The sequence below is a fragment of the Centruroides vittatus genome, unplaced genomic scaffold (genome assembly GCF_030686945.1).
Source record: "Centruroides vittatus isolate TY-2023 unplaced genomic scaffold, ASM3068694v2 contig_790, whole genome shotgun sequence".
Lineage (NCBI taxonomy): Eukaryota > Metazoa > Arthropoda > Arachnida > Scorpiones > Buthidae > Centruroides > Centruroides vittatus.
Genome location: NW_027122510.1, coordinates 810611 through 835938, shown reverse-complemented (window position 1 = coordinate 835938; position 25328 = coordinate 810611). Strand labels below are relative to the sequence as shown.

General features: G+C 29.9%; 2 protein-coding genes across 5 annotated transcripts in view; one reads left to right on the top strand and one right to left on the bottom strand.

Annotated features, from left to right (window-relative positions):
• Positions 1-1671: 1671 nt before the first annotated feature.
• Positions 1672-20559, bottom strand: LOC136981724 (centrosomal protein of 44 kDa-like). Its single transcript, XM_067278073.1, has 6 exons — positions 20352-20559; positions 14516-14747; positions 14356-14433; positions 6666-6747; positions 3015-3097; positions 1672-1979 (listed from the first exon to the last, which is right to left on the bottom strand). Exons 1-6 carry the CDS (start codon positions 20441-20443, stop codon positions 1752-1754), a joined length of 795 nt encoding a protein of 264 aa, XP_067134174.1. The 5' UTR covers positions 20444-20559; the 3' UTR covers positions 1672-1751.
• Positions 20560-20589: 30 nt separating this feature from the next.
• LOC136981740 (F-box only protein 8-like) overlaps positions 20590-25328 on the top strand; it is a 43668-nt gene continuing 38929 nt past the window's right edge. For 3 of the 4 annotated variants that reach the window (XM_067278093.1, XM_067278091.1, XM_067278092.1), the window contains exons 1-3: positions 20590-20638; positions 24167-24280; positions 24685-24784. In XM_067278093.1, the coding sequence (XP_067134194.1) occupies positions 24721-24784 (64 nt within the window). In that variant the 5' untranslated portion in view covers positions 20590-20638; positions 24167-24280; positions 24685-24720. The remainder of the gene's footprint in view (positions 20639-24166; positions 24281-24684; positions 24785-25328) is intronic. The other variant, XM_067278094.1, reaches the window with a different exon arrangement.

Sequence of the window (25328 nt, the reverse complement as noted above, 5' to 3'; positions counted from 1 at the left end):
AGATCCATCGGTGAGTTGATGAGTACAAGTGAATTTTTTAAACTTTTTTTTTTAAATAAATATAATTCTAAATGGCATTATCCCCCTTAAACTACAACGCATTTTTTGATAATTTTACAATAGAAAAATCTAATATGAAAATTATTAATTTAATGAGACAAGATTGCATATAAATTTAGATTTACACAATTTCTAAATTCGAATATTTTCACTCTGAAGTATGTAGATTAATTGTGTAATAACTGTAAAATGTGAGGTATGAAACAAACTTTTTTAACACCAGAAAGCTGTTAAAGTGTAAATTAAAGCATTGGATAATGTTAAAATTAAAATAAATTATGTTACTTTAAGCAAGCAGAGGGATACTATTGTTAAGCTCTCCTGTAATATACCAGGAAAGTTACTTTAATCTTAGAGGTATTTAACTATTTTTCCAGTCCTCTGCCTCTTCAAATTGATAAAATTTCGAATTTTATGGATCGAATTGGATTTAATTCATTGTTTATGATGGAAAAAAACTCCTACACATTCCCATCTGAAGGCAAATGAATGCTAATGTTTCTATTTATATTTCTATATAAATCTTATGTAAATTTTTATGTTTATATTTAAAATAAGCACTTTTAAACACTAACATTGATTAGTTTGTAAAATTTACAATCAAAATCTACAACTTATTTACTATCTATTACCATTTTATTGTCATTAAAAATAAAGTTAAATTAGTTTTTTAATTAATTAATTTATAGTGATGATAATTATTTATTGAAATGTTTATAGTTAAGAGTGTACACTACATAGAGTAAAACCTGTGAAAAACGGAGCCTGCTTAAACAGCAAAAATTCTTTTGAACGGGCGATTTTTTGTTAAAAAAACACCTGTTTAAAATGGAAACCTGCCAAAACCGAACAATATTACATGATCAATTCCGGTTTAAACAGGTTTTACTGTATTTACAGGGGGAAAAAAATAGATTGTAATTAAATTTAACACACAAAAATTATTAAGATTATTTATTCATACTCCTTTGAAGGTAACAAAAATGTAAAATCAAGTAAATTAATAATGTATTATTTAAATAATAGAAACAAACACCCAAACAAAGGCAACTTTTTTTGTACGAGTTTCAGAACGAAACGTTTTTGGAAAAAAATGGCCGCCTTTTAGAGGTGGGCGTTATTGAAGGTTTGAATGTAATTAATTATAACTTAAATAAATGTAATTAAAATATTAAAATTAAAACTAATCTCACTTTAAAAAGTGTTTTTGTAAACAAATTTATTTGAAATTTCTTATACATTATATAATACAAAATACATTCTATTAACATGCAAACCGCATACAAATGAATGAGGAAATTAGAATTTAAATTTATAAAATACGATTAAATTTATCAAAAATTATAATTAAACAGAAACCTTATTAAATTATTTTTTGAACTCATTTTAAGTGTGATAATTTCATATAAAAAACTTAAACATTCATAAATTAATTAATCTACATTATTGATATGATAATAAATTAATTATATTTAAATATTTTGTGCTACTTAAAGTAATAAATTATATTATAAATAATAATAATAAAAAAATGCAAATAAATGTGCAAAATTTACTTAATGTTAATTTGTTATATGCAACTAGCATACATTAATGCATAAATACTTCTTAAAAAAAATTGTTGTTTTACAAAATGTGTGCAATTTTTATTTCATTCTTTTTGTATAAATTACTAAGCTGCAAATTCATTTTCAGTTTCCTCTAAAACTGGGGCTATTCCTTCCGGTGGGACTGTTTCGACCGTTGCAGTTTTGAATGGAATTCCTCTGTGATTGTTCAAATTTCAAAGATAGGCAGTTGATCTTTTGTTGCAGTTCGTGAAGTTGATTTTCTACGCTGGTGAACTTGTGTTTCATTTCTCTGACTTCTTCGCAAGTATCGAAAAGTTTGTGATAAATCTGGCCCATTTTTTCTGAAAGCTAAAACATTTTTTAATGTTAATTACATTATTTAGAAGGAAGAAAACTTTTTAAATCTAAAATTTATTCAAGAGTGATTGAGTTGAAAAATTAATTGTGTATGTAATGCATTTACATTGAGAAAATACTAAGTTTTCTCATAGTGTAGATGCATTAATGAATAAAATTTGATTCAGTAAACTAATGGAATACTGTTTTTATTAATCTTGTATATAAAGCAATATTTTTTAAGGATAACAAAGAGCAGGAAAACTGACTGTATTATACTTTTGTGTGTCTTGGTACAGAGAGAGAGAAGTATAAACAATAATTTCTGTTTGATTAATAGATCTTGGTATATATACAGTATCTTCCAAAAAGAATGTTACCATTTTAAATTATTATATTAATAATTATGTTAATTATTATGTGAGAACATTGTAATATACATTAAAACATTGCAAAACAGTCCAAGTTTAACATTTTCCCTTTATAATTTCTCAATGTGTGCACCTAATGTCACAAGGCACACATCCAACTGATGCTCGAATTCTTCCTACACTCACTACAGCATATCCATTGTCACTCCTCCCATAGCAGGCACAATTCTACACCTTCTATTCATGTTGCACAATAATGACCGATTCTAACTTTGTAAACCGAAGAACACAGAACATCTTTGTTGTAGAGTCGCCATTTTCATTTATAGCCCTTACTAGGGACAGTAGACAAGATATTTGAATGCAGATGGGAGATAATTATTCTATCAATTGGTTATTACCATAGAAGTGTGTGATACATCAACATAATTACAGTAATTTAAAATGGTAGCATTCTTTCTGGAAGACTGCATTTATATACATAATAAATTATTAAATCATGCACTTTAAACAAAATTAAATTATAGATCAATTATAAAGACGATTATTAATTTGTGAACATTCAGAAACATTTAATTTTTCTAGAGCTACTGCAAACACATTAATAATTCAAAAAGTGATTGAGAAAGCTCAACCAATTCTTTATAAAATAAACTGTGTCCAGTTCCTCTCTCACCTGATTATATTCGTAATCTTGTATTAAAATATCTTCAGAACTGGAACTGGTATCAACCATGTCAGAAGGAAAACTTGCAATTTCTAAAATAAATAAATTTATAGATATTGCAATATAATTATTTTCTTAATCCACATCTTTAATACAGAATTTAAGTAATTCACTACATAAATTATCATTACGTTACAATGCTAGATGCACTGTCAGAAAGCATTAAAATTACAGTCTGACAGTGTAAACATCTAGCATTATATCTAATTTGGCATGGACTTTGAAATACTATAATTACATTACATCTACTGGTAACACCACAGTGACCCAACTGCAAATCGTAAGCTATAAATTAATGTTCCAACATTGTGTCAGAAACACATGAGAGCTGCATCCTTAGTATATGACTCCTATTGTGACAAGAGTTGGCCAACCCTGCTATATAACTAGAAAAATTTTAATTCTAAATGGTAATATATGCACTGATGGTAATTCTGCTTCATCTGTAAATTACTCGAGTGTATTGTCACATCTAATGTTTAGTGATTAATAGAAATCAAATGTACGGTATGTTTATTTTAACTATAACATTAAGTTTCTTTCTGTATAAGAGACTGTTATTAGACATAACTCCTCTATTACAGTGTTAATTTTGAAAGACATGCACTGTTATCAAACCCATAAGTGCAAGAGGCAGGATAATAATGCATAGTTTTGGCAATATATCGGTTGCTTAAATGTCAGTGGAATCTTCCCAGCTAACATTGTCCTCAACACCTTGAGCACGAATGTTTTAGTCTAGGACAGAATTGTCTGGTGCTCTTACATTGAAAGGTTTTAAAACAGTACATCACATTAGTCAATAGATTTTTTTCCTATCTTTTTGTTTTGTTTCTTTATTTGCTTTATGGACAAATAAATAAAATAATGATGATAATGAAGCATACTTATTACTAAGATTCAGATGTTAATTTGAAGAATCGGATAGTAAGTATATATTTGTTTTTTTTTTTTCTTTTGACTATATACATTAGCAAATACAAACATTGTACTTGTACATTGTACACAATATTATAGTAAGGAGTAAGAATTATTATCGTCAAAGTATTATGTCTTATGAAATCAATTCTACAAATTGTTTTCTTGCTTATTTTATGACATCGTTTCAGCATAATAACTAAAAACGTGCATTTTACAGATTTGCCATCCATAGGGAAATGACACACAGATACTCAGAGGCTCACAGTTTCATGCCACCAGTGATTTTCATCTATAGGAGATAAAAATTTGTCAGAGTGATTTATGAGTGAACAACTTTGGATACAAATTATGATTTTACTTCAATATGAAATGACTTCTTGATGAAATTAAATGAAGAAAAGTAAAAGAAAGTTTCATAATCATTCTCTAATTTTAAAAGATGACTATGATACAATTCTAATAGTCATATTTATCTTAGACAAGTCAAATTTTATAAAATTAAATATAATTAAAATCGTTCATACTTTTCAATAGAAAATTGGTGCAACAACACTAACAAATTTTCTATATTCTTTTCACTTCCTTATTATCAGATTCTGTTACAAAGATGTCAGGATATGAGAATACAAATGACGACAATTACACAAACAGTGATTTTTTTTTAACTATCTTGTAGGCACTAAGATGGCTTTTTTTAAGCAAGCCATTATGGGTTTGGCTACGTCCACAATGGAATAGCCAGGTGGTGAAACAACACATCAAATGGACCACTCCTGAATTCTTGGAATTTTTAAGATCCTGGGTCCCATATAGTTTTAAGACTAAAAATTAATTAATTTCTTGCCTTAAAATACATAAGAAAACTTGGACATTATTTGGATATTTGAATTATATGATTTAATCAAACAATAATGTGTTAAAGATGGATTGATTATACAATAAATATCAATAAAAATATTGCATTTCAATAGGGTGCCAATTTAAATTCACTTTCAACATGTAAAATTCATTATTATTTGTATTCTCTTTTATTAAAAACCTTAAATTTTTTCATTCGTTCATCGATATACAAAAATTATTTTCTAAAATTAATTCTGTGTAATTTTAATACAAACAATATAAATATAAGTAAATAAAATTTATACACAAAGAATATCTTTTCATTATAGTAAATATTCAAAATATATACATTTTTCCTTTCAACTCTTTCTGCCCTGTGAACATAGAGTCTTTTTTCCATACTCATCAAGAATTTGGACAGGTTACAATGGAGGTGGGTGGATGGTAAAGGATAGAGACTGACATATCTGGAACAGAGTGCCTATGAAAAATTACCATAGAATTGCTTGTCTGGATTTGATTCCATTTTTTAAAGCAGAAAGCCAATTCCTTTATCACCTTGACTACCTAATCATCATCAAAAATAAATCTTACAAAATTGATGAAAATATAAATAGCAAAGAATAAATTTTATTCATTTAAATACAGAACTGCAATATCAGTTTTTATCAGATTTCCTTTAAAGAAAATGTAATTGTATAAGTCGCAAAGTGTCTAACAAACTTGTTTCATGTTTATTTCTGATGTTAATTGTTTGAAAAAATTAAACAGAATCAACTTATTCTAGTCATGGATACTGTTGTCACTAATTTATGTTATAAGAATTAATATATCATGTATCCGAATACATATACAAGGATACCTTGCTAATATGGGTTCGGTTCTAGACACTGTCATGAGGCAAAACAGCCTTTTTTATCACCTGTTAGGGCATACAAAAGTCTAAAAAACATATTTACACTATTAAACGCACAATAGTACTAAGCCAAAAAATAGATATAAAAGTAAAAATAATAAACTACATTGACAAAACTAAAATTGAGATGAACTTACAAATCAAAACCATTCACACTTCTAGCATAAATTTATTCAGGAAACAAATGTTTTCGGCTTATTTTATAACGTCTGCCTCAGGCTTGGCTTTGAAATACAAATTTAAAAGTGCTGTAAAGTGCCTTAAAGTGAGATACGCCGGTTCGTTAAATGCACTTCTAAAACTTTATTGTAGTCAGTGTTTTAGTTACATTTATTTTCTTCGTGTAAAAGCTTTTTAAAGCTGTTGTTTGAATTATCAGTCTCAAAATGTGATTGATAATGTAAACCAATATCAGTTATCACTGCCTTAATCAGTGCTTTAAATGTTATATTTTTACCATTTTAATCTTTATTTGCTCAGTTAAAGATTATTCGCTCCATTTGACATCGACAGACACACCCACCCCCACAAACACGATTTTGTAAGGGGCATTTTTTTTAGATTTTTGGACTACTGGAGTGAAAAGTGCAAAAGACCAGATGGTCAAAATTTGACTGATCATCATACTTTTCCTATGTTATATTCTAAAATAGCTGGGGAAATAAAAATTATTACAGTTAGGTCGCAAACTGCCACAAAGAGAACATAGCATTCTACTTTCAACATGTTGCTTGCAGTGTGTTGAAGGTAGAATGTGTAACAACATTGAATATTGAATTAAAAACCCACGACTCTGCATCTTTTAAGTCAATGCAAAGCAATCGAAAATAATAAAATATCAAGTCATGTGTAATTTAGCTAGGAACTAATTAATTAAAAGTTAAAAAATAATAAACTGTCGAAATTAGTAAAAGCTTTCTCACCTTTTTTAATTATTAATCCTTCTTTTGAAGTATTATTATTAGCATTTTTGAAGATCATTCTTATTCCACTATGAGTAACTAACTAAATATTAAAAAATTTAGTATTTAATATAATTAAAACACATTTAAATATCAATGTTTTTTTTCAAATTTATTAATTATAAGATAAAATAACTTCAAAATTATTCTTATAAAATAGAATTGAATGTTACATATTCCTTGTAAATATTCTCGCTTCTTGTCTGGGTTAATGCTTCCTGATGTAGCCCAAAGTTGGCTAATTGCACAGACTTATCACACCTCATAGGTTATGGAGTCAGAGATCAAGTTCAAAAATATACACTTTATTAATATTGGCGATGCATTTCAGACTCGGTTCCTCATCGGACCAAATAGCGAGTGTAGATTATTTCATTGAATATTACAGTTATGGAGTAATTTATAATAGTAACAAACATGTTATGCGTAAACTCTAGAGCCACTGTTCTTAATCTATGAGTTGAGATGCTAAGGAGATACAGAAGATATGGGAAATTTTTTGCAATTGTTCACATTGCAAAAAATCTAATTTGGGATAGGATGGAAAGTGCAAACATTAAGTTCACTTTCAGTGGAAGTTAAAAAGATTAAGAATCTCAAATCACAACAGTTCTTCAGACTGGAGTGTAATTATACAGTATTAAAACACCTTACAGAAGCAAAAAATAATAATAATAAATACACAGTTTTTGAAATTAACTGCATTTTTAAATGTAACCTAATTATAAGGACACCATATTTTTATGAAATGTATATAACAGACGTGGGCAAATGCGGCTCTTTTTGAGTTACTTGCGGCTCTTGCTGAAAGTGTTAATTTCTGCTTTTTAATATTATTTTTACAATTTTATTTTCACAAAATTGTGAAAATATTGTGGGGTTCGGGGCCGTTATGATTTATATTATGCATGTTTTGGGTAGAGTCCTGCCACCAGATGTGTTTTACCGGATACACCACTGATTGAGACGAAGTAAATGACTAAGGCGTGAGGGTAAGAGTAACTCTGAAGTCCAGGAATGAGCCTCTCAGGAAAAAGAATACAGAGTCAGATATAATCAATTAAAGGGAATTTATTAGCAAAAAAAAACTGAAAGTTCAGAACAAAGTTATCAAATCCGATTTTTGGAAATTTGCCTATCTTTATCTATACGAGGGGGTACCTAACGGGGGGTATTCAAACTATGCGACTCACAACATACCAGGTAAGCAAGATGTCTTCTCTCGTCTGTTTAGACAGTCGGTCAGCCTCTTGATCCTGTTTCACTCTCTCTCTTTCTTGCTCGTACTGCTCTGGTACTGTCTGGACTGGACTGCACTCTGGCTGCTTAGGTCCTGTGTCTATCTGACCGCCTCTGATCTACTCTCTTGTCTGTTGTCCTGAGTCTGCTCTCACTTACTGCCTGTCTTGAGTATTCTCTGTTTCTCTGAGTATGAGAATGATACTGACTTTTGTCGGGCTGGAGCAATCCTTTTAAATACTTCCAGCATGAAAAGGTTCGTCATCCAGTGATGATTTATGGATGGTGTCATCATCAGATGATGATTTATTAGTTTTTGTTGTTTGTTTATTTGGTAATGACATCTAGCTTTTGCAGAGTCATCATTGATGTTGATGTGACTCATCTTGTTTTTGGGGCAGCTCTCATCATTACTCATTGCTTTGTCCTCTTTCCCTTGGCATGTTGTGAGATTTGGATAATAAACCGTTTTATTCTAATTCGTTTGTTTAAATCATTTTAAGTTGGTATTAGAATTTGGAAAAGGGGGAGTCCCTAGATCGGTAAAATAGGCGAATTTCCTCTTACAACTTCAGTTGTTGTTTAAGATATAATTAAAGTTCACGCAAATACATAATTAGCAAAAAAAGTAAAAATAAATAATTAAGCAAAAATTATTATATTACAAATGTTGTAAACAGTAGTTCACAAATGCTAACATCGAGGTATTTTTGGAGGGGGAGAAATGGTGGTCCTCACAATATGTAATTATATATATGTAATATTTAGTAATTTATTTCCAAATTGGTGCAATAAATTAAATTGAAATTTCAAATCTATTCTTTTAAAACAAGTTCTCAACCTGGATGTGGGACACCCTATCCTTCCCTGCCTTACCATACTATCCGCCACCATAGTACAGAGCTGCGGCTCCCATGCATTTTGCAAAACCTTCATTTCGGCTTCCACTGAACTCTTGCTTGCCCACCTCTAGTATATAATTTAATATTTAGTTGGACTTCCTTTCATTTGAATAACATCAAACATTATCAAGCATAGTTTGAACCAATTTTTGAAATTATTTCACTTCAGTATTTTCTCAGGTATCCATAATTGCTAATTTAACTGGTTTACATAAGAACAGTACTTGTTTTGACCATAAATTATTTTTGTCATTATACTCCATCAATTCTCTATTGGACTATTTTATCTAGAGTTCTAGAAGGCCAGTGTAACATTTTTGTTTTCATTAATAAATCAGTTCTTAGTTGATTTTGATACACTGACTGGAGCACTGTCTTGTTGAAATATCCAATTATTTCCACCAATTAAAGGTCCAAATGTAATTAAATTACTTTTTAATGTATATCCTGATATTTTGAAGAAGGTTTTCCATCAAAAATGACAATACCAGTTTTCCTATTGAACACAAAAGCATCCCAAACCATTACACTGCCACCTCTTAACTGATAACTCATTCTAACTTTAACTTCTCTTTTCACATCATGCCAATAAAATCCATAACCATCTGGTCCATCTAAGTTCCACTTTTTTCGTCAAAAAACACATTCATATATTTTTAGAATTTTAGCCTCTGAAAGTTCACTATTCCTTGGTATTGTCATTAGTGTTTAAAACCATTAAACAATTGAGATTTCAAAAAATTTTAAATGATTGGAAGTTATAATACGATGCAATAACCATCCATTCAATTGTTTATTAAAAATATATTTACATTTGTAGAGTATTATAATTCTAAACTATTAAAAACAGTCTTTATAATTTTGTTACACTTAAAAATACAGTCAATTTGGAAAACCATGCATAAAAAACTTAATCACCATCAAATATTAATAAAAATTTTGTGTTTATTATTATGTATATAACATAGTTTTGTGTTTATTATTATGTATATAAAATTTCAAAAGAATATTACAAATTGAAGTTGAGAAATTAAAACTTCATTATTGTCCTTACAATTCTATTACGCAATGCGATCTTGGACAGAAGGACTAACATTTTTGATCCTTTCCACAGATTCAAAGGTTTTGAATCAGGATACTTTTTGAATGTGTTCGATTTTTCAGAACACATTCAAAAAACAGTACATATTTGAAATAAATTCAGATTCAAAACCTTTGACCAGAAGATGATCCATGGAAAGGATCGAAAACATTAGTCTTTCTGTCTGAGATTATTTACTGGAGTTACTTTTGGTTCTGCAAGGTGTTTTAGTACTGATTAAGAATCTCTGCTCTAGAAATAATTAAACTAAAACTGGAATCTGTTACAATAAATTTGTAATTGAACATCTTCACTTTCCAGCAGTAATTGTTACAGCAAATGTTTTTGGCCTTATTGATGAGCCATCATCAGACTCACAATGGAAATTGGAATGTTCTAATAATGTGTGGCTAGATGCCATTTGTGTAATGATAGTTATATTTTATTTTATCTTAGAATATATTTTTCCTTCTCTTTCCTATTACTATTATCTTTACTTCCTGGAACCCTTCCCCAACCGGTGCTTAACGGCTTAACAATAGGCGACCCCATTATGGACAATCGGACTGTACGCAGCCCTCAGGGGTAGAACTAAGACGAAGGAGTCATTTTTGAGCAAGAGCTGAAGGAGGAAAGACGAGAAAAGGAGAGCTCCCGTATGCGTCTTTGAGACCACGTGGGTGAAGACAAAGAGGACTTTATGTTTAGTGAATATATTGACTGTTTTTTCGTCATTAAGAAGAAATCCGTCATATACGCCGTTATATGTACCGTTATATGCACCTCATCGTATTAGCGCCGAAATAGTTGGGTACCCATTTCTTTTTTTTCTTCTCCTATCCGTTATTTTATTGTCCTAAGATTCTTCTATCATTCTGCATTAGTTATAATTAATTATAAGTTTAGAAGTAAGGTCTATATATATTTGTAATCACCCTTTGTAAGATAGTTATTTATGTATCGGAATAGTCGTCACGAGACCTGAAGCTTATGTTATTAATTTTTTTGTCGGGTTCCGTACTAATATATACCTGTGTCGGGGATAGAGATATTATAGCTGGCATCCCACAATCCTTCCTGTATCTATATACGCGAATAAAAGATCCTGTTGTAAAAAATTATTCCAGTTTCTTTGTGTACTACATTCGCGAAATTCACAAATGGCTGTTCAAACTAAGAGTGTTTCGATTTTGAACTCAGATTTAAAACTAATTTCATTTCAATATAGACCCTAAGCAGTTAGAAAAAATGAACAGAACCATAAACCTAGAAGAGGAAAGATCAACTGCATTACACAGTACATACATTAAAAAATTGTGATGGATATTCCAGCATAAGTTTTGTCAGCCATGCTTCTCGTGTGCTGGAATGATACCCCCCTCCTCAGCTGCCTACAGATAGCTATTAAAAAACGGTCCCATGTTCATACCTCAAGCTCCCAATAAGAAGTCTGAACAGACCTTACTAGGTATTGAAGCACTATTAACATGAATCAAAGAAGTCCAGAAAGACTACTACTGATAACCATTTCCAACTGAATGTATGTTATAGCATAACATACCAGTCAGTAGAAAATGGTTACAAGAAAATGATGTAATCTTAACAAAAGCAGTCAAAAACAAATTCCTTGTTTTGACAAAAAAGCAAAGTACCATGTAGAACTTGACAATCTACTCAATGGAATGCATGCAAATAAGTGATGATTTTTGTTGACAGCATAAAGCAGGGTTGTTAGATTCACACACATAAAACTGACAAGAACCACAGACACCCTCAGGACACAGCTAATACCCATTGTATATAATTGCCCATATGACTATTAGATATGATGATGCATTTATATATATCATCCTTTAAAGATTACGGGTTTAATGTGACTAACCTTAGTGCAGGGAAAAGGTAAAATCCACACCCATTATCACCAACAAATCCAAGAGCTCACCCATCTAATGTGGTATTCATCCTTTTTTTAAATACAAACATAAAACCTACTTACAGAGCAGGAGTATACCAATGGAAAGTCCCCATCAGTCCCAAAGGGAAGTCCCTATGTGAGCTAGTCATTCAAGCCCTAAAAAGATTCTTGACTAACTTCATTCCACACATTGTCTTATACACCAGGTATATACAGGGTGTATCAGTACAGTGGTTACAAATTTTCAGGAGCGATACAGTACACCTAGACGATGGGAAATCACATAGCAATGCATGGTTGGAAACGCTTTCCTGGCGCGGTAGTGATGACACAAAACACAAGAAAGGAAGGACATGAACAGGGTTGAGAAAACATGTTTATTATTCTCACTACAGCAAAAAATGCTGGGACATCTTTGGCTTGTGTACACAATAGATGTTGCTACACCAGCCAAAGACATCCCAGCATTTTTGCTGTAGTGAGAATAATAAACATGTTTTCTCAACCCTGTTCATGTCCTTCCTTTCTTGTGTTTTGTGTCATCACTACCGAACCAGGAAAGTGTTTTCAACCATGCATTGCTATGTGATTTCGCTTGTCTAGGTGTACTCTATCTCTACTGAAAGTTTGTAACCGCTTATGTACTGATACACCCTGTAGATGACACATTTATTATATAGTGTGTCAAAATGTGAATAATAGTTTTTTAGCAAAAGTTAACATTCCCTGCGGGATTACAGGAATTCCAAAAATGTGCTTCAGCATCAAGTGATTGACATTATTGAACATTTTCTGGACTTAAATATCACTCTCAAGGAAGGGCAGATTATCACCAAATTATACTACAAGCCGGAGACCCATTTATTTTTTATCATAACCTGCTCAAATGACCTGTACACTTATAAGTTGGTGGCTTTTAGAGCATTGATCAAAAGGAGACTTCTTTCATTGCACAAATATTCTGAACACATCGGAAGAGCTTAAATGTATTGGAGAGATAGCAGTGCGGAATAGATATCCAAGAATAACGGTCAAGTGATTAACACAATTGTATGTGGAGAGGATGCTAGAACACCACCATCAGGAACAAGATAAACAACCAGGTCCCAAATAGGTCCCAAGGTGCATCCCACCATCGAATGATAAAGACAAGATACGCTGCACATACCCAGAAGTTTATAGATTCTAATAACTGATGAGAGGACAGGGCACAAACCAGGTAAACAAAATACATGAACAGATATCTAATCATAACTTAAGTCATCCCCAATAACTAAAGGATCACAAAAATATTTATTTTGTCATTATTTTACTTGAACAGTAGTAGGAAATTTAAGTAGTCATCACTGGACCTAGTTACAAGTGTCATTTGATAAAAACACATTCTTAAAAATCAACTCAAATCATTTTAAATCTGTGAGTTCAAAATTGAAATGCTTGAGTTCAAACACCTATTATAAAAACAATCCAATTTCCAATTTGAACCTGACAAAGGCCCATCAAAAGCCAAAAATGTTCTCTCTAAAAATGACTGCTAAAAAGTAAAAGTTTTCATTTATGCTGCATGTTAATTACTTCTTACCCTTATTGTATAATTATTCTAAAAATGTTCACAAGAACCTTACTTTATTTAAGGACTTGTTACATCAAAGAAGAGGAAAAAACAAATCTCTGCACTCTCTCCTTGATGTAATAAGTCCTTGAATAAAATAAGGTTTTCATGAACATTTTTAGAATAAGAGTTTACTCTGCTCTAGAGTATAAATCATACATCCACCCTATAAAAAAGTTAATATCAAGAATGATTTATCAATGCAAAGCACCGACATACTAGTTAGTAGACTGCCACAATTTCGTTCATTATAGGTTCCTTTCTATAATCTGCAGGGTCAGCCAACATAAATGAAAAATAAATAATAATACTCAAACTTTAACTAACTGTGATAAATTATTAGATCCTACATTAATATGCTGTTATTTTCTACATAAACAAAGACTGACCCGATATTGTTTGATCCTTAATAGTAACAAAATATATGATACACAGTGATATCTCGAATCTTTAATTATGCATCAATGATGATATTTATCTTGTCTTCAGGAAGTGTATTTGTTATGCTTCCAACTCAGTTTAAGTTCCTAATTAAAATTTAACACATTGCTTAATACAAACTAAACTTTAAAATAGAAGCAGACAAAAGATTTTTAGGTTAATGTTACCTTAGGTGCCAAGATGGCGGCCCGTCTCTGATTCCAGCAAGAAAACAGTGGGACACACATTCTAACCTAACTAACCTAACCTATTCTAATAAATTACCATAATTATTAGCAACCAAATTATTAGAATAGGTTAGGTTAGGTTAGAATGTGCGTCCCACTGTTTCCTTGCTGGAATCAGAGACGAGCCGCCATCTTGGCACCTAAGGTAACATTAACCAATTTTTATTTTAGAAGCTATTCTTATATATTACTTATGAGCTTGCAAAGTCATCAATTTATTAACTTTATTGCTACCTTCCTTTCCGGTGTTTTTGCTTCCAATTCTGCATGTTTCTCCCTCACTCTTCTAGCTGTTTCAGAACACATCATAACCTATAGTATATACAAAATATTTTATTACTTTTATAAAAGACTTATTAAAAGTAATATAATTTTAAATTTGAACAATCCTAACCTTATGCTCTATGAATCCATTTGAAAAAAACTGTGTAATCGATAGAACTGGTTTCCAATTGAAAATTTCACGTAAAATAAGGTAGAGATTTTCCATGAACTTGCTTTTATCTTGCTGATAGGATGGTAATTTATATCCTTTGTCATTTATCATGTGCATGACAGGTGGACTAAACCAGTCGAAGAGATAATCGTAAACTGGTAGATAGCTGTCTGAATCTCCAGATGCAAAACTAGAACATAAAAATTAAAAGTTGTATATTTAAACTTATAGAATCATAGATCAATATATAAATTTTACATCAGTTTTGTCCATTCAGCTGTCTATCAGTCAGATTTTTCAGAAATGAAGAGTTATAAAATTGAAATTTTACAGTAATTCATAAACTCTTTTCTAACCTTTGTATCCAGTAATTTCTTTACTGTCCAAAAAACAAACGTTTTCGGCCTCACTCGAGGTCTGCTTCAGGTTAATCGAACAAAAGAACAAACGAGAACTGGCTTCCAAATTATTTGAATTAATCCTTGAGGAACTTTTAGTTTTAAAATATATTCGAACCTAATTTTGAATATACGCATGCGCTATGTAGCGTTGCTATGTATGTATGCGAAGCATACAAAACAGCAACGCTACATAGCGCATGCGTATATTCAAAATTAGGTTCGAATATATTTTAAAACTAAAAGTTCCTCAAGGATTAATTCAAATAATTTGGAAGCCAGTTCTCGTTTGTTCTTTTGTTCGATTAACCTGAAGCAGACCTCGAGTGAGGCCGAAAACGTTTGTTTTTTAGACAGTAAAGAAATTACCGAATACAAAGGTTAGAAAAGAGTTTATGGATTAAATAAACCGGTAGTCAGATTAGTAGATTGGGTAGTTTACAGTAATTATGATAAATAATCTCATACAATTTCATTTTGAACTATATCATGATTCTGCTATATATATAGTATGAAAAGCATTTTTACAATGACTCTTATCTTCATTGAATGACAGTATTCCTTATCCTACAGCATCTTTGGATGCTGCACCCTCAAAATATTAGCAAGGTTGAGGGCAAAGTTTTAAATGCAAAAACATGCACGTTGAACGTTTGGCACCACTTTCCTGTAAGCCTAGAAGTTTGGCAATGGCCTTTGGAATGACGAGCATGATTCCACTGACTTTCCAAACGCCATTGCCAAATTTCTAGGCTTACAGGAAAGCGACGCTGAATGTCCAACATACACATTTTTGTGTTGAAAACTTCGGCCTCAACCTTGCTATTGTGATCGTCATGATCTTCAAGAACTGTCTGACACCTAGTGTTCACATTACACACAACTGATGACTTTGAAAAAGACTGAATCATCAAGCTGAGAGAAGTAAGATGGTCATTTTGCTGAATCCAAGATGTTCTGACCTGGCTGTGAGATGTTGGGAGCAGTGAATACATGAGGGCACACATACAGCAGGCAGATTCTGGATGCTTGACAAATCACAGAAGAGATTATAGTCTGATTACGAGACAATCACAAACAGCAAGCTGTAATGTCTTTGTTCACCATTCAGAAACAAACCTCACTACAACTCTCTTCTTATACCACAGGCAAAAGACAGAGCAAATTTATATGTACAACTGTTCTGCATTCTATCATTACCATTCCAGCATTGTCAGCTTCGTTTGTAATGATGCTGTAACAGAGAAGCATAGACCTGACAGCATATCATCTGTAGCAATAATGCCCAGTTCTGTTTGAGAACAGACAACTACTGGTGAGCACTTTAACCCCACACTTACTGTTGAGCAGTATATTGTCCCCACTGCTGAGATGCTAGTCTGAGAAGCCATCTTTGTGACAATTGGTCACTTCAAGTAGTGATATGAGAAACAACATGATGCAATGATACATCTGGAAAATGTTGCACTCTTGTATGTTTCCTTTCATGACAACATTGCAAAGAGCCATTTTCCAGCAAGACAATGCTTGGCCACACACAACTATAATTTTCTACAAATGTCTCTGTCGTGTCGTCACACTTTCTTGATCTGCGTGGTCTCTAGATTTGTCTCGCATCAAGCATTTATGGGACCATACTATCTTTGAATAAGCAGAGTAGCAGTTGCAACAACTGTGGGTACATCTGTTGCAAGAAAGCGCACAGTTCCTGTATGCTTCCATGCCCAACCGTATTGCTGCATGTACCCATGTAAGAGAAGGTCCACAACAGTACTAAAAGTTCTGTTAAATTGTACCATTATTTAACAGGAAATCATGCCTTTATAATATTGTAATCATTACATTCTGACTGAAAAGGTTGTAAATTTAACATTTTACAGCTGGATTTTCTGGTTTGCTGGATATTTTTAATAATTAATTAATTTTCATTTAATTCCAATGCCTCTTGATGAATAAATTTTGTCAATGAGTGTACATTTTTATATTCTTTTGTAATATCTTATACAACTTCAGATTAGAAATTTTGCACTTAATTTTTCTTATATATTATTAATTAGCTTGTTGAATACTAAAAAACATTATTTTCCCCCAATTTCATATTCACGGAGATCAAAAATAGCTAAACATTAGCGATAGTTTAAACATAATAACAATGTCAAATTTAATTTTTACAAAAATTTCATATAAATTAACAGATGGAGACAAAATTAATATTAATTCTTGCAACACGAATATAAACCAACTAATAAATTCGAGAAATTCCGTTGATCAATTATTCATTTACTTTTATTATATTTTATTAAATCTTTCATTTCCTTTTCTATTTGCATATAGAAAAAATTACCGCACAAATGATTTTATTACTAAAATTATAAAAAGATTTTATTAACTTTATGATTATATAAAAACAATTCTACAAATAAATCTACAAAAATTAATTTTAAAAAATTTTTGTATTTAATTTATAAAAAAAATCAATTTAAATATTTAAATTAACTTTTAAATAATTTTTATATTAAAAAATAAATGTTTAATTTGATTATTATCAAAATTTAAATCATAGAAGAATCGTCTTTAAAGAAATATCGTCATTAAAATGTAATAAAAATTATCATGTTAACGTGATTACATGCTAATTTATTAACTTAATATACAGAACAAAATCACAAAATTAATCTTAAATTCAATTATCATTAGAATAAAATTATTTTCCTTTATTAAAATATTTATAATTTGAGGATTATAACACCGGAACTTGTCCCGAAACATTTTAAAGAGTTAAATCTAATACTAACAATTGAGATAATTCAATTTAAAGTGATTAAAAATAAATATTTGTTTGCAGTTTCACTTAAATTTTAATATTTTCAAGTACAAAAGTATTAAAAACTTTATAACAAATTAATAATAAATAAAATACACAGTTTTAGATCCCTAATTGAATTAAGCATATAGAAAACTATAAATTTCACTTTCTTGTGTTGTATTGTTCATTGTGTATAGTAAGTGTGGAATGTTTACTTACCTTTCACAGTCTATAATTCATTAATTGGCTGGCAAATTAGTATGTTTCTTTATTCAGAAGGATGGAGAACTTGCAATTAGATTTTGATGAGAAAAGTAATTCTAAATTGATCACAGAACTTTGAAAATGTAGCCAGTGTGCATGGGAGAAAGAGAAAGCAAGACAAAGTAAGTGAGAGGTCATTTTATACATTTTAAATGTGTAATTTCTTTAAATCAAGTATATAATTTAGATTTTAAATTTATTATTCATTCATTGTATCTAGTTGGTACATAGGTAGTTCCAGACTTGCATCATTGGCAACAATGAGTAGCATCAATTAAAGTGTAAAATATCTTTTTCTAGAGTTCTCCTATGCATGGTTTTGGGACAACTTCTCTTTCTAGATCCATCTGTCTGCCAAAAATTTGCCTGCTGGAATAGCCTACTTACAGACATTCTTAATATGTAACCAATGTAGTTATCATCTGAAAGCCATACTACAACCACTAAGGTTAGCAGTTTGATTGGAAATAAAATCATCTCAGCAAATATGCATGATTTTTTCAGACATTAGTCACAAAGAAATTTAAGTTTTTTATTTATGGCACTTGAAGTGTTTCTGTTTTGAATCCATACAGGAGGATGAAGAAAACCCACAACGGTTAATGTTACCTTAGGTGCCAAGATGGCGGCTCGTCTCTGATTCCAGCAAGGAAACAGTGGGACGCACGTTCTAACCTAACCTAACCTATTCTAATAAATTACCATAATTATTAGCAACCATATTATTAGAATAGGTTAGGTTAGGTTAGAACGTGCGTCCCCACTGTTTCCTTGCTGGAATCAGAGACGAGCCGCCATCTTGGCACCTAAGATAACATTAACCAATACAACTGTTAAAAATTCTTGGTTTAGTATGAAGTGTGATAATTTCCAGATATTATGCAATTTGTGAAATGAATATATGCCTTGTCAATCTTTTCCATTAAGTTTGTTTTCGATATCATCATCCTACTTAGTAAGTAAATAAAATGATTTGTTTACAATAGACACATTTTCTAGTAGGATTTAGGAGTGATTTTCAAATCCAATAGATAGAATTTTCATTTTTTTTTTTTTTTTTTTCAGGCCAAGATGGTTGTATTGCTTGCTAGAGTTATCTTTTGTATATCAGGTGTACTATCGGAAAAGACAAATATCAACAAAATTGAGATCTTTACAGTATTTTCCAAACCAATCAACATCATTATCCAAATATAAAGAAAATTTTAAAAGAAAATTTATTGCTATGATGGAAAATAAAGGAGAATTACACAACCGTGTTGACCACAGTAGATACAGAAAACCAGTCATTTGTTTTTCCATCCACTATCATAGTTACATGATTCACAAATTGTAAGGTTGATAATACAGGCCAGTCGTCATCTCATAAAACAGCAAAATAAGTGAATTCAAATGTATTAGAGAATCAGTTTTGGTCGATTTACAAAATACTAAGATGTTTCAAGTGGCCAATATGTCTTAAATGTACAACAAAAGTTTATTGTGTTTATTGTACAAAATATTTATATTATTCTACTCCCATTATATAATCAAAAATTAGTACTTTATAAATGTTCATTTAGAATATCTTCTAATTTTCAACCAACCAATAGCCAAATTAACCAAGCGAGAATTACGCTACTTCTAATCTTCAAAATAGACATTAAACTTTACTTGTCTTTTTTAGAATTATAACTTAGGTTACTTTTGTTGAAGCATAATGTATCATTAACAAGAGAATATTTCTGTAATGCATTTTTATTTTTTAAATTTGCCTTATCACATAAGATATGGTTTAAAACATCAACTGAAACTTGTAAATAAAAAATACACATATATATATATGCCCCAAGCTTTGCAGTTCTGTTTGAGGGATTTGGACCCCCAAATTTTAGACCATGTCAATGGGGGTAAAATTAAAGAGCCCTCTCACTTTTTACTCCAATGGGCACAGTCTAGGGCCTCATTCGGCACTGCATTTGTACCATATTTGGGGCTGTACGGTATATTTTCTCAGTACGATGTAAGTCTTCGAAATGCCGCCCCCTTATGGTGCTGCCTCTCTGTATCATAGCACGGCACAGCCCTGACCATATTTCTTATAAAATGATAAACAGTTGTGACAGTGTAAATGTAACCATTAATTAAACACTGGCCTGCTACTGTATGTAATAGACACACAATAGCATGCCAATGGTTAAAAGTTAATAAACTTAAAATGGGATTAGAATTAAAAATATGAAGCATTTTAAGCTAAAAAATGATGGAGAAGTCTGAGCATAGTATTTCCTTCAAATTATAAAAATTTACATAAAATTTACTTTTCTTCTATTAATTTAAATCCTACCCTTCAAAGTCAAATAAATGTTGAGGTAGACGAATTTTCTTTAATTCTAAATTAAGTTTTTTAAGATTATTCTTCAGATCTCCGGTAGCCATTTTTAAAATGTCGATAACAAGAAATTCACCCGCTAAAAATTTCAAAAACTGGAAACTTTCTATTTCTTTGTGTGACGTAAGACTACGTAGTGTATTACTGCCACCTATGTAATCACACGTCACTTATTTTCGAAAATTTAAATTGCCATCTGGCGGTGACAATGCAAACTATAGTATGTCGTAGATTCTTAAGTGGTAAGCTGTTTTTTGATGTTTTTCTTTAAATTTGTTTATTTTTGTCTCATAAAAATCGTTTTCCGATATTTATTTACACTCTTTATATAATTAAACCATCAAAAATTGTTGTTAAGCATTTAAATTTTTTGTAATTGACATATTTACAAAATGCACATGTTAACCCTGATCAACAATAAGTGTTAATCTATGAGAATAATGTAAAATTTAATATTTATTAATTAAATTTTAATGGAAATTGTGTAGAATTCTAATTTAAAACTTGATAAAGTATTTTATTCATAGAAAATTACATAAATTATTTTTAAATTTTAAAAGTTACATTTAAATGTTCTGCATGACTCAATAGTTCAATAAGTGTAATCAGTCAAAAAAACACCTTATAATTTAATATATTCTAATTAAAATTGAATGATAATTTTACATTTTAAACCCAATTAAACATGTGCAAAATTTAGTGATTTTAAGTTAAATGTTATATTCAAATATTGTTTATAAATCAGTAAGACTGGATTAATGTAAATAAAAATAACCATTTATTTAATTATTGTATTCCTTAATTTATAATTTAATATATAAAAATGTATAGAATTCAATCTATGAATTGTTGCATAAAATTATTCCCTTAAAAGTGCATTTTTAGCATCATTTGAAATGTCATATTAATTAAATGTATTTAAAGTTTATTTACAAACTATATTTATGTAAATATTTAAAGTTTTGTAATTGTTGCAGATTAGAAAATGCAAAGTTAATATTTTTAAAGGAGTTTTTTTAAAATCAATGTTAAAATACGATTTAAATACTGTATATAAATTAATGTTTTATACTGTTTCATACACCATTTTATTATAAATTTATTAGAAAGATTGTTTATATTTACTTAAAGCTAGGTTTACGCTGGCATACAACTGCCAGTTTGTGTCCTTTCGGCAGTCGTTTGACCGAACTGGTCAAACGGTTCATTAGGAGATGAAAATATCTCAATTTTTACTGAACTTCAGTTCATTCGACCAATTAACTTTTCCCTTAAAACTGTATCTTGTAAACGAAACCTTTTTGACTAATCATGTTGTCACTCCGTTAGTGTCAGATAGTATGATGCTATCAGAATTTCTCCGTTAGTGTTCGGTCATATTGATTCATACAATAATGTGAACCTAACTTAAGTATTCAGTTTATTTTTTAAGATTTTTATTTAAGAAACTCGATGTTTTAATGTTTGATACTTTTAAGGTTAATGTTTCCATTTTCTATTTAGAGCTATCCTGAAGATAGTAGGCTATATCAATTAAACTGAAGAGTGTTTTTGATTTTAAATAAAACATTTCTCTTTATGATGTGATTATACCTTTGGTAGTTGAAAACCAACATCAGTATCAAATTTTTGTTTTATCATTAACATTTTTAGTGCTTTTTCATGTTGTTTGAAAAGCTTGTTGAAGAAGTTAATCATAAATCATCATTAGCGAGGTTGCGGCCGAAGTTTTCAACTCTAAAATGCGAACATCGACAAGATAGCGATGTTCGATGTTCACGTTTTAGAGATGAAAACTTCAGTCGCAACATCGCTATTACATCATAAATATTTTTTACGTCATTTGTTCTTCTAGTTAGTCATAAAATTAGTTCATTAATTGGATGCTGGATGACTTCTGACTTTTATGACTTTGTTATCATTTCTGACTTTCATATTTTGACATATTCTGTAAACTGTTACAAGTTCAGAAATGATAAATCAAAAATGATTTATCAAGTGTAATAATAATTAGATACAGATACAAAAGCACAATTGAAATTTGTAAAATTAAGTAGAAATTAAATTTATTATTATTATTAAGAAAATTAAAAACAAAAGTTTGTTGTATTAATATAGTAATACAATATTACAAACTTATATTAAGCCAAATAAGATAATTTCTTATGTATATCTATATATATAATCGAGATGGGTTGATAATAATAATAAGCGCAGAGCCCAAATGGTTAGGAATTGAAAGTTGAAATTTGGTACACAGGGTATGTTATGCGAATGTACACTACGAAGGGATTTTTCGAAATTCTCCCCCTGCGGGAAAAGGGAAAGGATTAAGGCTTATCCTAAAGAACTCAGCTGCTACTGTACTACTTTAGATGCAATTTTTTGTTTTTAACTGCGTGTTAGTAGGGTATTGCGGGGGATGAAAAAAGTGTATTCCTTAACAATAGAAGTGTTAACAACGGAAGTGTTAAGAAAAAGCAATGTGCAAGATTTAGAGGCAAGGCACAGATGCGGTTTTTTGCGGGAAATCGAACATATTTTTATACCCATCTAAAAATTCTCTAATTAGTCTGGAAACAGGGATATCTAATTCCCGCATTCTGTGAAAATAGGTAAGATTGGCTATAACGTAATAATCTTAATCTTCGCTATCGTTACTTTTTTGCCCAAGCAACGCTGGGCTTATCTGCTAGTGTATATATAATAATAATTAGAATCATATGTAATAAGACATTATTAATGAATTATAAGGCTTTTCCAGAAGCACTAAATTAGTAACAATACTTTTCTAAACATAAAATTGATTTATGTATTTAATTTTAATGTAAGAGGAGTATTGTTGAAATCTGTTATTGAGAATAATTAAATATCTTCTATATAAATAATTGTTAAAGAAATGTTATTATAAACTATTATAATTATATACTTTGCATTCATAAATTCTTCATAAACTGTAATTTACATTAAGAATTTGACAACATTCAACTGTAAGCTGGCAAACAGAGAAGACAACATTAACAATTTTATACTTTAACATTATAGAGTTATTAAGCTGTTAATAAATTTTATATACAGTATATAAAACATACTTTTATTTATAGTAAATGAAGATATCACTAATTTCTAAGCACAATATTATACCTTAGGTACATCTATTGCTAACAAGAAAATAATTATTGAAATTTATGTACCTGTATTAATAAAATTAATACGCTTGTCTACTTGTATCTAAAGTTAATTTTTAAAATACTCTATATTTTATAATATACATTTAAATTAATGTAAAAACTAAATAAATTTTTATGTTATATATATATATATTTATAAATCACAAAATAAATTTTTCTTATAATAAAATCATTTTCTTGACTCTGATTTTTGGAAGAACTCTCACTTATGGTCCATCTTGCATTTATTATTTTACTATTAATTATTTTAATGAAATGTATTTAATATCAAAATATATTCATAATTAAAAAATAAATGTTTGTTTAAAATTATAAAGGTCAATTTCAACCTAGAATTAATGAATATCAATAAGAAATTCAAACACATTTTATCTTGTTTATCTTCAGCCCAAATAAGAATATCTGAATGAGATTTTTAATTATGGAAGTATTAAATTTGTTTAAATATTAGATAAATAAATAACTTTATATGACATTAAGTCTTGAAAAATTATCGTCTTATTCTGTTAATTATTTTCTTAATTGCATTTTTTTATATTTTATTTGAATATTTACGAATTATTTATTACGATTTAACAGATTATGGAGTTATGATGAAACCAGACGAAAGATTAAAATATCTACGATATTCATCTCTACATATGTAACAACTCGATTGATTGATTAATTTTTCTATTTTTGATATGATAAAAGGTATGCTTCTTAACCTTTTAGGTTAATGTAACCCTCAGTGCCAAGATGGCGGCTTGTCTCTGATTCCAGCAAGGAAACAGTGGGACACACGTTCTAACCTAACCTAACCTATTCTAATAATTCGGTTGCTAATAATTATGGTAATTTATTAGAATAGGTTTGGTTAGTACATGCGTCCCACTGTTTCCTTGCTGGAATCAGACGAGCCGCCATCTTGGCACCAAGGGTTACAGTAATCAAGTTTTAATATGAATAAACTGAGTTTTTAAAATTATTTTTTAGAAATTTAATATGAAGAATTGTAATAATGTTTAATAAAAGTTTGTCTTATATCGGAATATATATTTATAGTTGGTTTTCTTTTCTGAGTCATTTAAGAAATACTTAAATATTTTATATTCTAGAATATTGCTGCTTTCAGCTGCTGTAGTCATACAGCAATGGGCCAAGTATTGAAAAAATTAAATGAAAAAGAAAGCAAAGACTTGAACTCTGTGGCAGAAGGTAAGTTTTTAAAATGATACATCCATATGTATAATTTATTCGTGTATATGTCTGTATATACAGGACCAACAGAAATATTTTTCACAAATATTGATTTAAGTTAAAATGGGCAAAAATATATACAGGACTGTGGCCAAGGATAACAATATTTTGTAGCAATAAACAGACTCGTTAAAATTTATAAAAATGAACATTTGGAGATGTTTTAGCCTTTTATGAAAGCTTAAAAGCTCTCGTAAAAGATCAAACTATATCTAAGAGTGCATAAACTTTGAATTATGAATGAAGTATTTGTATTTAGATGAAATGTGTTAAAAATTGTTTTTAATTAATATTAAAATAGAAAGAAATCGGTTTAAATAAGTAACATTCTAAAAGTATATCTTTCAATTAATTCAAGCCACCTGTATTAGAAGGTAACTCCATGTTTTTTTTTTTTTTTTATAAGTAATGAATTATGTATGAAATTATTATTTATTCCAGCATATATTTATTCAGGTTTTCTATTCCTAAAGAGCAGTGGTGTGCTGTCCATGGAAGCTGT

Coding starts and splice junctions, on each gene's coding strand:
- LOC136981724 (XM_067278073.1), bottom strand. CDS start 20,443: ATGGCTACCGGAGATCTGAAGAATAATCTTAAAAAACTTAATTTAGAA. Junction 14,434..14,515: donor ATGGATTCATAGAGCATAAG/GTTAGGATTGTT, acceptor TATATACTATAG/GTTATGATGTGTTCTGAAAC. Junction 6,748..14,355: donor CAAAAACACCGGAAAGGAAG/GTAGCAATAAAG, acceptor TTTAATATTTAG/TTAGTTACTCATAGTGGAAT.